This window comes from Euleptes europaea, chromosome 19 (genome assembly GCF_029931775.1).
Source record: "Euleptes europaea isolate rEulEur1 chromosome 19, rEulEur1.hap1, whole genome shotgun sequence".
Taxonomy (NCBI): domain Eukaryota; kingdom Metazoa; phylum Chordata; class Lepidosauria; order Squamata; family Sphaerodactylidae; genus Euleptes; species Euleptes europaea.
The window spans coordinates 8,720,990-8,734,833 of record NC_079330.1 but is presented as its reverse complement, the minus strand read 5'-3'; the positions used below and the strand labels follow the sequence as shown (position 1 = coordinate 8,734,833).

The 13,844-nt window shown below is 43.5% G+C and overlaps 1 protein-coding gene across 1 annotated transcript in view; it reads left to right on the top strand.

Moving 5' to 3' along the window:
- Window positions 1-13,844, top strand: part of MMEL1 (membrane metalloendopeptidase like 1) — a 31,455-nt gene that overhangs the window by 2,301 nt on the left and 15,310 nt on the right. Inside the window, exons 3-9 of the mRNA XM_056865327.1 lie at window positions 7,034-7,093; window positions 9,265-9,426; window positions 10,526-10,606; window positions 11,401-11,496; window positions 12,186-12,304; window positions 13,270-13,335; window positions 13,552-13,686. Coding sequence (XP_056721305.1) covers window positions 7,034-7,093; window positions 9,265-9,426; window positions 10,526-10,606; window positions 11,401-11,496; window positions 12,186-12,304; window positions 13,270-13,335; window positions 13,552-13,686 — 719 coding nt within the window. The remainder of the gene's footprint in view (window positions 1-7,033; window positions 7,094-9,264; window positions 9,427-10,525; window positions 10,607-11,400; window positions 11,497-12,185; window positions 12,305-13,269; window positions 13,336-13,551; window positions 13,687-13,844) is intronic.

The window sequence follows — 13,844 nt, the reverse complement described above, 5'->3', positions numbered from 1 at the left end:
CGGAGCGGTGCTATATTTATTCTGCCTTAAAAAGCTTCTTTGAAGGTGCTGATGAGGTATTGGAAAGACAACGCCTGATGTAATAGCACCCTCGGTGACATCCATGACGTTTGTGCCATTAAAGCATCATTATGCTCAAGATTTTGCCTCCAGGGGCTTCTTAAAATTTTTGGAATGGGTCCGACGGTCAAACTGGATGGTCAGCAACAGAGAGAAATCCAGACATTTCCCACTTCCCACCCAAGAATGATTCCTTTTATGCCAGAAAAATATCAGTGATGATTAGTTTTGTGTTCGAATCTTACCGACATTTCTTGCCTGACTCTTTCTTCTTGCATCCGAGCTGCCTTTCCAATTTCAACTTTAAATGTTCTTGCTGATCAGAATATTTTACTCGTATTCCCCATGGATCTGGATTAGTCTGTATATAGACTCTTGCTGCAGCTGATGTTCAGGTTCCATGTGGCGGACAGCTATGTCTTCTGATGCGTTTGTTTGTTTTTAATGAAAAGCTGTCATGGGATGCTCCCATAATGAGTAAAAGACCAGGACCTTGGGGAAGAAATTCTTAACCCTTTCCCCAAGACCATTTTTCCGCCCAACCCTCTACCCCCAGCTGTTTTTTTCTCCCACTGGAGAAAAACACTGAGAGGGAATTTTAAGTAGGAACTGGCATGTTTTTGCCCCACCTGTTCCTTTGCTATTCTAAAAGTTCTCTTTGCAGTCCCTAAAATGATTTGACTAGGAGAATTCCTGAAACGAATGCCAGATGTGAAATATTTGCAATTTGTCACAGCTTTCAGTCTCTTCCATTCATTTCTGCTGTGAATCCCATGTGCATTAATAAAACACTGCAAATATGTCACCATACTTGTGACTGTATCAATGTTTGTTCTGTGTGGTGTTTTACCAGTTGTAGGAGTACTTTCCTTTCCTTTTATCCCTTAGAAGCTCCTTGATCAATTGATCTTGAGCAGCATATATCTAGTGTTGGAGGGATATAAGGACTGAAACAAATCTTGCCACTGACAATGTAGCCTTGGGGTCCCTGTCGCTTAGTAAAAAAGGCATTATGTCAGTCACAGAGGCATTGGATTTGTATATTAAAAGGGGGGAAATATAGTGCGATCGAAGTTCCTCGTAAAAGCGGCATTCCAAAAGGGCATGGGCTAATGTGTCAATAGAGCCAGAAGAGCAAGGGCAGATCCTGTCTGAGTATGGTATATTCAGAATTCTGCCCTGCATTACCATAGAAGGGTTAGGATTCAATCTAGCCAAGCAAAAAGCTCTACAGAGATGAGGAGTTGTCAGATAATATGTATAGGCAGGCAGACCACGTGGAGGGGGTATTCCGAAGAACTGGGATGAACAGACGCGACGAGCACGAAAAGTAGTGCTGTTATAATCGAGCTCTTTAATGCGCTTTTTAATTTTGGCAAAAGCTTCAGTTTTCCCAAGATCTGATAACATGTTGTAGGAGTACTGTCATACATTAGTAGAACACCACACACAAAAATATCCTGATACAGTCATACCTGCAGGCACATCAGAATGCTTTTTTGTAATGTTTTATCAGTGCACATTAGTAATATGAGGGGGACCTAAAGGAATTTAAAACTGTTGCACATGGTACATACATGGCATTTTGCCATGTACAGCTATACCAGCACCCTCACGTTGTTCAAAATAGAACGCAAGTACAACCTGGCAACTCAAGCTTTTATAAAGGTTATGGCCATATCAGGTGATCTGCTCTGTCCTTTTGCTGCCCTGGTTTAACTAGGAGAATATCTAAAATTAATTCTGAAATTAGAGTGTGTGCAGCTTGATGCAGACTTCCATTCCTTCAGTTCATGTGCATCTTTTCCTCCTCTGCCTTAGTGATGGACATGTACACATAACACTGCAAAAAGAACACTCTTGATGTGATCCTATGCATGATTGCTTGAAGATGTGCACATCAACGAGTGTGCATTGTTTCTGAGTATATGCCAATAAAGGTCAATTGATTGATTGATTGGTTGGTTGGTTGGTTGGTTGATTGAACAAGTGTGAATTGATTGGTAAAACACCACACACACACAACACGATAAATTGCTTTATTGCAGTGTTTTAACAATGACATTAGTAACAGAGGGAAAGGATATTAAGGCACTGAAGGAACGTGAAGTATATGTTGTTACTTTTGTACAAATTCTATTTATATGGATTATTTACCATTGGAGCATTGTCATACTTTGCAGTAGCATATCCGTCTTTGTATGAGCTCTCTCATAGTATGAGGTAGATGCAGTTTTGTGTGTGATAAGACAGAGTGTACGCAGATTGTTTAGACTATTGTAACCTCTGTGCTGTTTTTCCTCTTTTTCGTTGCTCTAATTTTCAGCACAAGGTTTTCCCCCCCTTTTCCCTTTTTCTCACTGATTCAATATAAGGCAGCCTCGTGTGCAATCCTGGAGCGGGAAAAATGTCAGAAGTTCAAAAAGCCCTGCTTGTCTTGTCGGTCTTATTTTTGTTGATGTCCACATTCAGAATAGGGTACCTGTAGCCAAACCCAAAATTACTGTGATCTAAGATTTTAGAACCTATGTGGGGTACTTGCAGAAAGAGAGGTTGATTTAGTGACCCAGTTGCAGATGTTGTTGAGGGGGTTATTCCAAGATAAAGATTGTGCAAACAGGCTTTTTGAGGGGGTGCATTTCTGACGGAAAAGCTAAAAATAACAGATGGTGGAAAAATGTATGCTGAAATGAAAGCAAAACAAAACAAAAACAAATTTCACCCATTGGAAACATATATACAAGCACGCACACTGTTATCAGAGTTAACATAATCCTCCAAGGACCTGACATTCTGTGACACTGTGCAGAAAGTTTGCACATATTTATATCTGTTCCCTATGGTGATGGGAGTAAAAATATCCCAGCGACACTGAGGCCCAGTGCTTTTCGCACCTCCAAATAAGCAAGCCCCAGTTCAACCAACTGGCATTCATCTTGCTGTAGCGCTGACCCATCATCAGCTTCCAAGAAAAATAGTGTGGTAGGACAGCTTGATAAGGAGAGATTGTCAGCGGCTGAGATGTTGCAGAGGTTCTCAAGTTTTGGGTCCCACGGCAAAGATGCTTCCAAAATTGCAAATTTTGCTTCAGCGTGGCAAAACAAACACACTTGGGGACGCAATCTATGCCAACAGCTATGTTGGCGGGGCGTTACTCTCGAACAACAAGGGATCAACCCGTTTGTATTTGTGGATCCTCAACTCTGGAGGACTTGACTCATCACATCCTATTTTGCCCATTGTTTGCAAGCCCCAGGGCTAGGTTTTTGGCAGGACTATTATCTGGTATTAATACACATTCGGATGCAGAGAAAATTATATTTCTTTTATCAGATATTGGTGCATGTGCATCATATAGAGTCTCTTTGTTTGCGCTTGCAGCAAAGAAAACAAGGTCTAACGTGGTATCGGAATAAGCAGCTACTTTTCTTTTAAATTGAAATGTTTTCGTATGTCTCAATATTTAATATTTTACTTGCTAATCTATTGTATTTGTATTTTACTTATTTGTTTTAGCAAATTGTGATAGCCGACGGCTATATACAATAAAATTTTCATTTCATTTCACTTGGGGGGGGTGTGTATGCAACCTCTGGGTTGCACTCTAGAACGTTGGGCATATAGAACACACTGGGAGGGGACCATAGGCACAAAGGACTTCATGGAAACTATGGCTTTTGAGTTGGAGTTCGGAAGAAGAGGTTGTGGAATAAGTGCTGTGGGAGGGGACTGTAGATATAGAAGGCTTCCTAGAAGAGATGGATTTTGAGCAGGGGTTGAGGGAAAGGAGATGGTAACACATAGATGTTGGAGTTATAGGAGGTGCCAAAGGAGGACAGCTGGAGTTTGATGCAAAACTGTGAAATCCCCTGATCGTGGATGCTTTGGCAGGCTGCGTCCCACTCCATATGTCTAGAGGTTCTTGATGGAATCTCCACTGATAAATATGCAGCAGCTTTGGAAACCAAGTGTGGGGAATACGATTAATTATGTGCCTTCTGTTGTAAGCAAAGTGAAAGAGAGAGAGAGAGTGCGTGAGAGAGTGCACAAAGCAGTCTGGTGTCACTATGCGTGAAGATCAATTAACTGGCTCCGACCAATTTTGAGAAAACAACCCTGGGAGATAACATCTCCAGCCAGTCCCTGGAAACAGTTCTCTCATTTTTGGCTTCTGATTTTCCCACTCGATAGTTTCTCTCGTTCTTTCTCCCCTCCACCCTGCTACGGGCACCTCTTCACATTCTTATTGCCAAAGGGGGAGGAGAAAATGGAGGAGCAAAGTTTTTCGGTGCAAGGCCTTCTGGAACCATCTGGAAATCGGGGCTGCAAGCCCAATGCGCAACCTGTGCTGAGAAGGGGGAGGTATAGTGGGTGCTCTCGGCCTTTAGACAAGAGGCTTTCTTGATCTGCCAAAGCTTAGCTTGATATGATATCAACAAGATATTGCAGTTTTCTGCTCAGTGAAGTCCTAGGTTTGCCAAAATCCAGGTGGGACCTGGAGATCTTCTGGAATTACAACTGATCTCCAGACAATAGGGATCAGTTCCCTTGAAGCAAATGGATGCTTTGTAAGTATTATGTACAGCTGAGGTCTCTCCCTTCACCAAACCCTGCACACACACACCCCAGATCTCCCGGAATTTCCCAACCCAGATCTGCCAACCCTACCATGTCCGCAAGTGGAGAATAGGGAATGCATTCACGTTAAGGTTGGCCTATTGATGTCCTTAATAGGGGTGTGCATTTGGATACACCCGAGCTGAAAATATACCCGAAAAATGCCTTATCGGGATTTTTTGGGTATATTCGGCATTCCAAATATATCCAGGAATTTTTCGGAATACCGTAAAAATGTTCCTGAAAAATCCCGGAAATGTTCGGATTTACTGGGAAGATCAGGAGCCAGCATTTGCATGCTCCCAGGGACTGCTTTTTTCTTTCTCTCTCTTTTTTCCTCTTTCTTTTTCATCTGAGGGGGTTCTATGGGCGAAGAAGAAGAAGAGTTGGTTTTTATATGCTGACTTTCTCTACCACTTAAAGGAGAATCAAATTGGCTTACAATCACCTTCCCTTCCACTCGCCACAACAGACACCCTGTAAGGAATGTGAGGCTGAGAGAGCTGCGAATAGCCCAAGGTCACCCTGTTGGTTTCGTATGTAGGAGTGGGGAAGGGAAGGGAATGTGATTAAAAGCTGCTTTGAGACTCCTTAAGGTAGAGAAAAACGGAGTATAAAAACCTACTTCTTCTATTACCCTTCTACACCTTTCCTACAGTACCCAAAGATGGCATGAGGGAATTCTTGCATACCTCATCTCTTCCAAGTTAAAGGGGATCACTGTGTGTACTTTTCTTAGGCAGCCTCTAAAATCCTAAAGTTGACTTTGAATAGGCAGATGGATGCACAATCCACACACGACCAACGGCAGAACAAGCCAGGGATCCATCTGTATCTTTTATTGGGGTGTGTTGGATTTCCAGAAGGATTCTCATGGCTGACCTTAGTAAGAGGCAATTATTAACAGGTGATCCCTACACAACTTGGAAGGATCTCCAAGGCGCTGTTTGCTGTTTGCATAGCTGTGTTTATTTCACGATGATTTACCAGGCAGTCTTCAAAGAAGTGAGGATCATACCCTCCACGATGGAGACGTTACCAAATCGTTTTTTCCATTTGCAGCAGCCAGTCCTGCCCATGTGCCAAATGGAAGGATTTTGAAAAAGTCAAATACAAACAAGTTTATCCACGAGTAAACAAGGGGGAGATTGTGAAAGGTGGAACAACTTGGTCACTGAGGAAGAGAGACAGGGAGATTTTCTAAATGAAACGAACTCTCAGATATTTCTGCAGTAAGCTCAGTGGTGTAAAGAACAGCAACAACCCGTGACTTGTTCTGGGACTCCTCTCCAGGGGCCAAGGGCAGAGCCCAATCCCATTCTGACGAACGTGGTATCCCTTGAAGTTGTCCTAGGAGCGAACATTCCCAATGAGCAGTGCTACTTCTTTCCTGTGATGTGGTTGGGACTCTACCAAGTAGCAACTAGGGACAAGAAGTTTCCCCCCCAATTTGTCCTCATCCCTGCATTCAACTCCTCCTGAATTCTACTTTAACTAGAAGCATGGTGTTATGGTTAAGAGCAGTGGTTTGGAGCGGTTGACTCTGATCTGGCGAACCAGGTTTGATTCCCCATTCCTACATGTGAGCGGCGGAGGCTAATCTGGTGAATCGGGTTGGTTTCCCCACTCCTCCACATAAAGCCAACTGGGTGTCATTGGGCTAGTCACAGTTCTCTTAGAGCTCTCTCAGCCCCACCTACCTCACAGGGTGTCTGTTGTGGGCAGGGGAAGGGAAGCTGATTGTAAGCCAGTTTGATTCTTCCTTAAATGGTAGAGAAAATCAGCATATAAAAACCAACTCTTCTTTTTCTTCAAAGTTAACTTAGAACATGCAGTTTGCCACAGGTACTTCTATCCATTTGTGTGTGTGTGTGTATAAAGTACCAGTTGCTTGTGTCCCCTAAGAAAGCATAAGAAAAAAAGAAATTTTGATGTTAATGTGTCTATGGCTACATTAAGACTCATTTTGTGCAGTGTAGATGTGGAGGCAGGCAATGGCAAACCACCTCTGAGCGTCTCTTGCCTTGAAACCCCCACCAGGGGTCACCATAAACCAGATGCAACTTGAATGCAGAATGGAGAATCTTTGCCATGTAAATCAAACCATGTTTATGGTTGGGGAGACGGCTGCACTTTCCTCCCAAGCAGGAAGAATGGACATCAAAAACAGAGATGTTCAAACTAAATAGTATGCTCACAAAATAAGGTAAATCCCTAATTAATCATTCCTGCTGGTAGAGTCATCTTGCAGAGCAACCAAGGTTCCAAAACGGGATGTTCTGTGTAAACTCGTTGTTTGCCAAATTTGGCACCATTCCTAAGAGGGGTCTTTCATGAGTCTTCATTATTCCCACAGAATTGCAATACGGTGCCAGCCCTGAGAACATATGTACCACTCCGGGATGTGTCACAGCAGGTAATATATAGTTCTTTTCCCCACCTCCTAAGCCATTCTCTATTTACAAGGAATCTGCAAAAATAAATACATCGGTTTTTAAAAACAGCATTATCCATTGTAGCAATAAATGCAATAACTCATTAATAAACCAAGAAATAAATAGAAAATACAAATGTAAAAGAACACGGATAACAGAAGCTCTTTGAGGTTGACACTTTCGATCGAGCGAATTCACACCAGGGCATTTACGTATGTATTTCTTGTCAATAGCCGTTATTTATTTACTTACTTCATTTATAGCCTACCTTTCACGCTGAGACTCAAGGCGGATAACCCAAAATTAGACAAATCCGTAAGGTGAACTGGACCTCATATTACTAGGACCTCGTTGCCGTGTTTTAATGCATTCAGTTGTTGTGGGGTGGACCTGGAAAGATGACAGCTATCCCAAGGTCTGGGAAAGTGTGTTTGGATAGAGTAAAGTTGCTTGTTTAGAGAGTTGACTCTTTCAAGAACCTGGGCCATTCCTTGAGAGAGTTTTCCAGAGTTGGTTGGACAGAATACCGTGCATTCCAGAGAAGACTTCTATGAATAACAAACACCCAGAGTACAGCGAGCTTGTTTAGAAATAAAGATATGTGTGAATACAACTCTGTCCAACCTCTGACGAGCCAAATAATTCGGAAGAATTCCTACTCCTGATTGCTTGTATTTAAGCCAGGCCCTAAAGATACAATCAAGGACTGAGTGTAGTGTCTCTTATGGTTTCTCTCAGGGGGAACATGAATGGAAAAAAAAACACATGGAAAGGGTTATGGCCAGAATAATTTTTTTTTTAAGAGCACAGTTTATACACGTAGATGGTAATACTGCACAAGAAGAGGTTGGTAGGTTTGTAGGGCTATTCAGCTTAGTTTTCACAATGCAAAAAAAAAAGATATCCAGCGTGGTGTAGGGGTTAAGAGTGGTGGTTTGGAGAGGTGGACTCTGATCTGGAGAGCTGGGTGTGATTCCCCACTCCTCCACATGAGCGGCGGAGGCTAATCTGGTGAACCGGGTTGGTTTTCCCACTCCTGTACATGAAACCAGCTGGGTGACCTTGGGCTAGTCACAGTTCTCTCAGAACTCTCTCAGCCCCACCGACCTCACAAGCTGTCTGTTGTGGGGAGGGGAAGGGAAGGAGATTGTAAGCTGGTTTGAGTCTTCCCTAAGTGGTAGAGAAAGTCGGCATATAAAACCCAACTCCTTCTTCTTCTTCTACCTAATCCTCCCCACTCTGCAAACAGAAACCTAACTGCAGGGAGAAAGATGCAAATCCCTTCTTTTGGTGTGCAGTGCTGGTTTCCTGTTTGCAGGGAAGGAGTGGATGGTCCAGAGGACTATTCAGAGTTGGAATCCACCACCTGCAGTCTGAAGCGGAGCAGTCCATTCTACCGCTGAGACATTCTTCCACCTCGTTCCCACCTCTTGCATGTATGAACCAGGCCACCGTTCCTGATGGAGACTCGGATCTCCACTATCAGGTGTAGGTTCTTGGACCCCGCTATGGTATTTCCTTGACAGGCAAGATCTGGCCATAGTGATCCATGCTGTGACCACATCCTGATGAGGCTAGTGCAATGTGCTCTACTTGGGGCTGCCTTTGAAGATTGCTCAGAAGCTGCAGTTAGTCCAAAATATAGCAGCTAGGTTGTGTGTGGATACCATATCTTGGCCAAGTGTTTTTTTTTAAATAACACTGGTTGCCTATCTGCATATAGACACCATTCAAAGTGATGGTTATGATCTTCACTGACCTGGGATCGGGGTCTTAAATGACCAATTGCTTTGTCCTGAGACTTCCTGGCAAGACCTTACCTGGAAGCTCTCAGAGATATCATGGGTAGCTATGGGTATGGGCCGCAATGGGACCTTGATTGGTGGAAGTTCCCTTCCCACAAAAATTCACATGGTGTCTAATCTGTTTCATTTGAAGCACCAGAATAAGACCTTCATGTTCTCTCTGGGCTTTCGGCTGAAGACTTTCAGTTGATCTTCTACACAAGACCCAAGAGAGCAAACTCTTGTGAGGGAGATTTCTATAAGTTTCTGAAAGACCTTAAAGTTTTCCACAAGCAGGTGTTTAAGGCATGTAGGACATGCGTGTTGCCCTCCCAACGACGCTTTATGTTTTCATGCTCACTGCACAGCTGCCAGGATAATTCAGAACATGGACCCAACGGCAGAGCCGTGCCAGAATTTCTACCAGTACGCCTGCGGAGGCTGGCTCAATCGGCACGTGATCCCAGAAACGAGCTCCAGATATAGCATCTTTGACATCTTGAGGGATGAGCTAGAGATTATTCTCAAAGGTGAGAGTCTGCTTTCCTCACATTTTTCTCTTTTAAATGGCCATCTGTCAAGTCTCAGGGCAGAACTGCACCTAGCACTGGGAGTTCCACAATTGGAACTCCTGAGTACTCTTGTCGAAGGCTTTCATGGTCAGAGTTCATTGGTTTTTGTAGGTTATTCGGGCTGTATGACCGTGGTCTTGGTATTTTCTTTCCTGACGTTTCGCCAGCAGCTGTGGCAGGCATCTTCAGAGGATTAACACTGAAGGACAGGACACTGTTAATCCTCTGAAGATGCCTGCCACAGCTGCTGGCGAAACGTCAGGAAAGAAAATACCAAGACCACGGTCACACAGCCCGGATAACCTACAAGAATCCTGAGTACTCTCTTTCAAAATGGTAGCCATGAGGGATGTCACTTCAGATCAGAACCACAGTGTAAGGAAGGACGGGTTTGACTCTTTACCTACGTTCCAAGGTCAGCCAGTGAGTGTCATGGCTAAGCTTGGTTTTGAAGTCCGATGAGGAAAGGTTGAAGGAGCTGGGTGTGTTTAGCCTGAAGAGGGGAAGACTGAGAGGGGATATGATAACCATCTTCAAGTACTTGAAGGGCTATCATTTAGAGGATGGTGCCGAGTTGTTTTCTGTTGCCCCGGAAGGTCGGACCAGAACCAACGGGTTGAAATTAAATCAAAAGAGTTTCCATCTAGACATTAGGAAGAATTTTCTAACAGTTAGAGCGGTTCCTCAGTGGAACAGGCTTCCTCGGGAGGTGGTAAGCTCTCCTTCCCGGAGGTTTTTAAGCAGAGGCTAAATGGCCATCTGTCAGCAATGCTGATTCTATGACCTTAGGCAGATCATGGGAGGGGGGGCATCTTGACCATCTTCTGGGCATGAAGTAGGGGTCACTGGGGGGGGAGGTAGTTGTAAAATTCCTGCATTGTGCAGGGAGTTGGACTAGATGATCCTGGTGGTCCCTTCCAACTCTGTGATTCTATGAATCCCACTCTCCCTGCTCAAACACTCTAACCACAACACCAAACTTCTTGTTGCTAACACCTTGTATACTTGTCTTCTGGGTGCAAGCTGTTATATCCATGACAACCTTTGTATCCTCCAGGTGTGCTGGAGACACCAGGGCAGGAAGATCGGGATGCCTTCCGGAAGGCAAAAACGCTTTATCGATCTTGTATGAACGAGAGTGAGTCTTTTCTTTTGTATTTGCTTTATCACCTATCCAGTCTCTTATCTTTACTGAAATGAAGGTCTTTCTGGAAAATCCAGGGCTTATTTTGACAATCCCCCCCAAGCAGCCAATAAGAGCCCCATGGCGCAGAGTGGTAAGCTGCAGTACTGCAGTCCAAGCTCTGCTCACAACCTGAGTTCGATCCCAACAGAAGTTGGTTTCAGGTAGCCGGCTCAAGGTCAACTCAGCCTTCCATCCTTCCGAGGTCAGTAAAATGAGTACCCACCTTGCTGGGGGTAAAGGGAAGATGACTGGGGAAGGCACTGACAAACCACCCCGTAAACAAAGTCTGCCTAGTAAACATCTGGATGTGACATCACCCCATGGGTCAGGAATGACCCGGTGCTTGCACAGGGGACCTTTACCTTTACCTTTTAAGCAGCCAATGCAGTTCTTAAGGAAGAATCAAAACCGGCTTACAATCCCCTTCCCTCCCCCTCTCCACAACAGACACCCTATGAGGTAGGTGGGGCTGAGAGAGCTCTAAGAGTTGTGACTAGCCGAAGGTCACCCAGCCTCCGCTGCTCATCTGGAGGAGTGGGGACTCAAACCTGGTTCTCCAGATCAGAGTTCACTGCTCCAAACCACCGCTCTTAACTGCTACACCATGCTGCCTCTCTGAATCAATATATGGCAGTACCATGCATTTGTTTATACATAGACTGTTCCCAGCAACATTATGGCCTCCTGCTTATTAGTTTGTTTTCAATTTCCACTGTTGATTTTCTCCTCTATATCGTCGCCTGTAGGTTTCATAGAGCAACGTGATTCATCGCCTCTGCTAGAGGTCTTGCGTGTGGTTGGAGGCTGGCCGGTGGCTTCTGCAGACCAGAATGTCACTAAAGGTACAAAAGAACTTAGAAAAGTGTAACTCTGCTTAGGACAGGGCTGTGGGCATCTTCCGTCTTAGTCCTGCGCTGTAGCCACTACACAACATTGGCTTCAAATCAGTCTGCGTAAAACAAGAGCGGCGAGCCAGTTTATTTGCCAGGAGGTAATCCAAGCTGATCCGCTCCAATTTACTGTCACGTTCAATTCAATTCAAACCTTTATTGGCATAGATCTTTTAAGTACAGTAATCAGTCATTAAAAATACAGTATCTGAATGGTGAAATGTCATTAAAATAGTTAAAATCTGTAATTCTTAAAGTGCTATGTGATCCGTTTAATAAAATTTAGCTCTATGGAGGAGATTGATCTAGGGAGGTTTCCAAGAATCTTGCTACTATCAGTGATATATGCGCGTTACTGTCCCTTAATAGATAGCACACTAGGCCCACATCTGTTTGGGCTAGACTATCCTTAAGTAACGATAGCAGAAATTTTTCTCGCAGGAGCGCATGAAGATCACAGTGTAATAAGACATGGGCTACCGTAAACACACAGTCTCTCTTCATAAGGGGTTTTAGTGTATCAGCCTCTAGTCATTGCTGTCGAAAGTAGGTTTAAGTGAGCCGGCATAAACACATTTAATTCACTTTCAGAAATAGTATGTTTCTTTTTTAAAATTATTATTATTGTCCTTTTACCGCAGAGCCAAATTGGGGTCTGGAAGAGAAGCTCTCCTTACTGAATTCCCGATTCAACGCACGAATCCTCGTTGATATGTTTGTATGGCACGATGACAGAGATTCCAGCAGAAATATTATTTATGTAAGGAAGGGTTAAAAGGAAAGGGGAACTGTGATTGCCTAGGCCAGTGTACCTCTGTAGCTTGCGTAGGTGTTGTGTGTGTGTTTGTGTGAAGATTAAACATTAGGCCCAAGGTCTTTCCCACCGTAGATAATTAAGGAAGCTTTTTAAATCCTCTCCATCCTGGGCTTTGGAACTCAAGAATGATTACGTAGACAACATCAATCAGTCATTGTTCCTAGCAAAAGACCAATTGACATTTCTAATGCTTCCAATCTAGGATAAACCTCTTTCTCATCTATTTTAAATATAATATCTGTCCTGGAACCTTTTTGGTAGAGATGCTTCCAAAATTCTCCTTATTCTGATTTTGGAGTTGTGAATTTCGTGGCCTTGTTTCTCAAGTGGAACAAATGTATTACAAATTCTCTGTTGTTCCATTAAAAAAAAACCCTTCTGGATTTTGTATAGGTCACTGGGCATGTGTGATGCGCCATGATTTTCTGATGATGTTCATCTCCCTCCCTGCGGTGTCAGTGTATATACAGTGGTAACACATTGCAAAAAAGCAATCCTGGTGTGCCTGTAATTATGATGCATCACGATTCTGCTTGTGTTGTACCAATGTGCAAGAAGGTATACATGAAGCTGCACAAAAAAAACCTCACACACACAACAGAGTTGCTTTTTTGCAGGGTTTTCATTAATGTGCGAGTCACTGATACAGAGGAAAGATGCAGATGAATACACAAAAAAAATGAAATCTATTCATGTTCTTGTTTTGCAACTGATTTTAAAAATTCTCGTAGTTACACTGGAATTGAGGAGGAGGGGAACTCAGAGCAGAGAGAATATCCCAAACAGTAAATGAAAGAAACAAGGCAGATCTTCTTATCCTTTTTATCTAGAGGTACCTGGGACTGTATGGAATTGTGTTGATGATTCCGTAAGATAATTTCCCACTCATTAAGATTGTTGTTCTTCAGATTGACCAACCTAGCCTGGGAATGCCTTCTAGAGATTACTACTTTAATGATGGCAACTACCGAAGAGTGAGTCTTTTCACCATTTCCAAACTGCATGTTAGACTTATAAAAATATTGCCTTGGGTGGTTCCTTCTCCAGGCGTCTCCTTTTTCTCCAAGGGACCAGATCTCTGTCAACTGGAGATTAATTGTAATACCGGGAGATTTCCAGGCCCCACCTAGAGGTCAGCAACCCTCATTCCGATGCAAATTCAAAACGGTTCTTTTTGGCCTGCTTTCTAGGTTCGAGAGGCCTACTTACAGTACATGATCACCATTGCCAAAATGATCAGAGAAGATCTGAACGTCTCCAAAGACAATGAGTTCGTCGAAGAAGAAATGAGAACAGTGATGGAGTTTGAGACTGATATCGCAAATGTGAGTACTTTAATTGTGGGAAGTCCAAAAGTGACTCCAAAGGGATGTGTGAACAAAAGAATGTTTGAGAAAGCATGTGCCAGCAAGTCTGAACTTTGGGTTGGGTGGCCCTTCTTCATTTAATAATTTGCAGTGGAAAACTCCGTATGGTAGGAGAG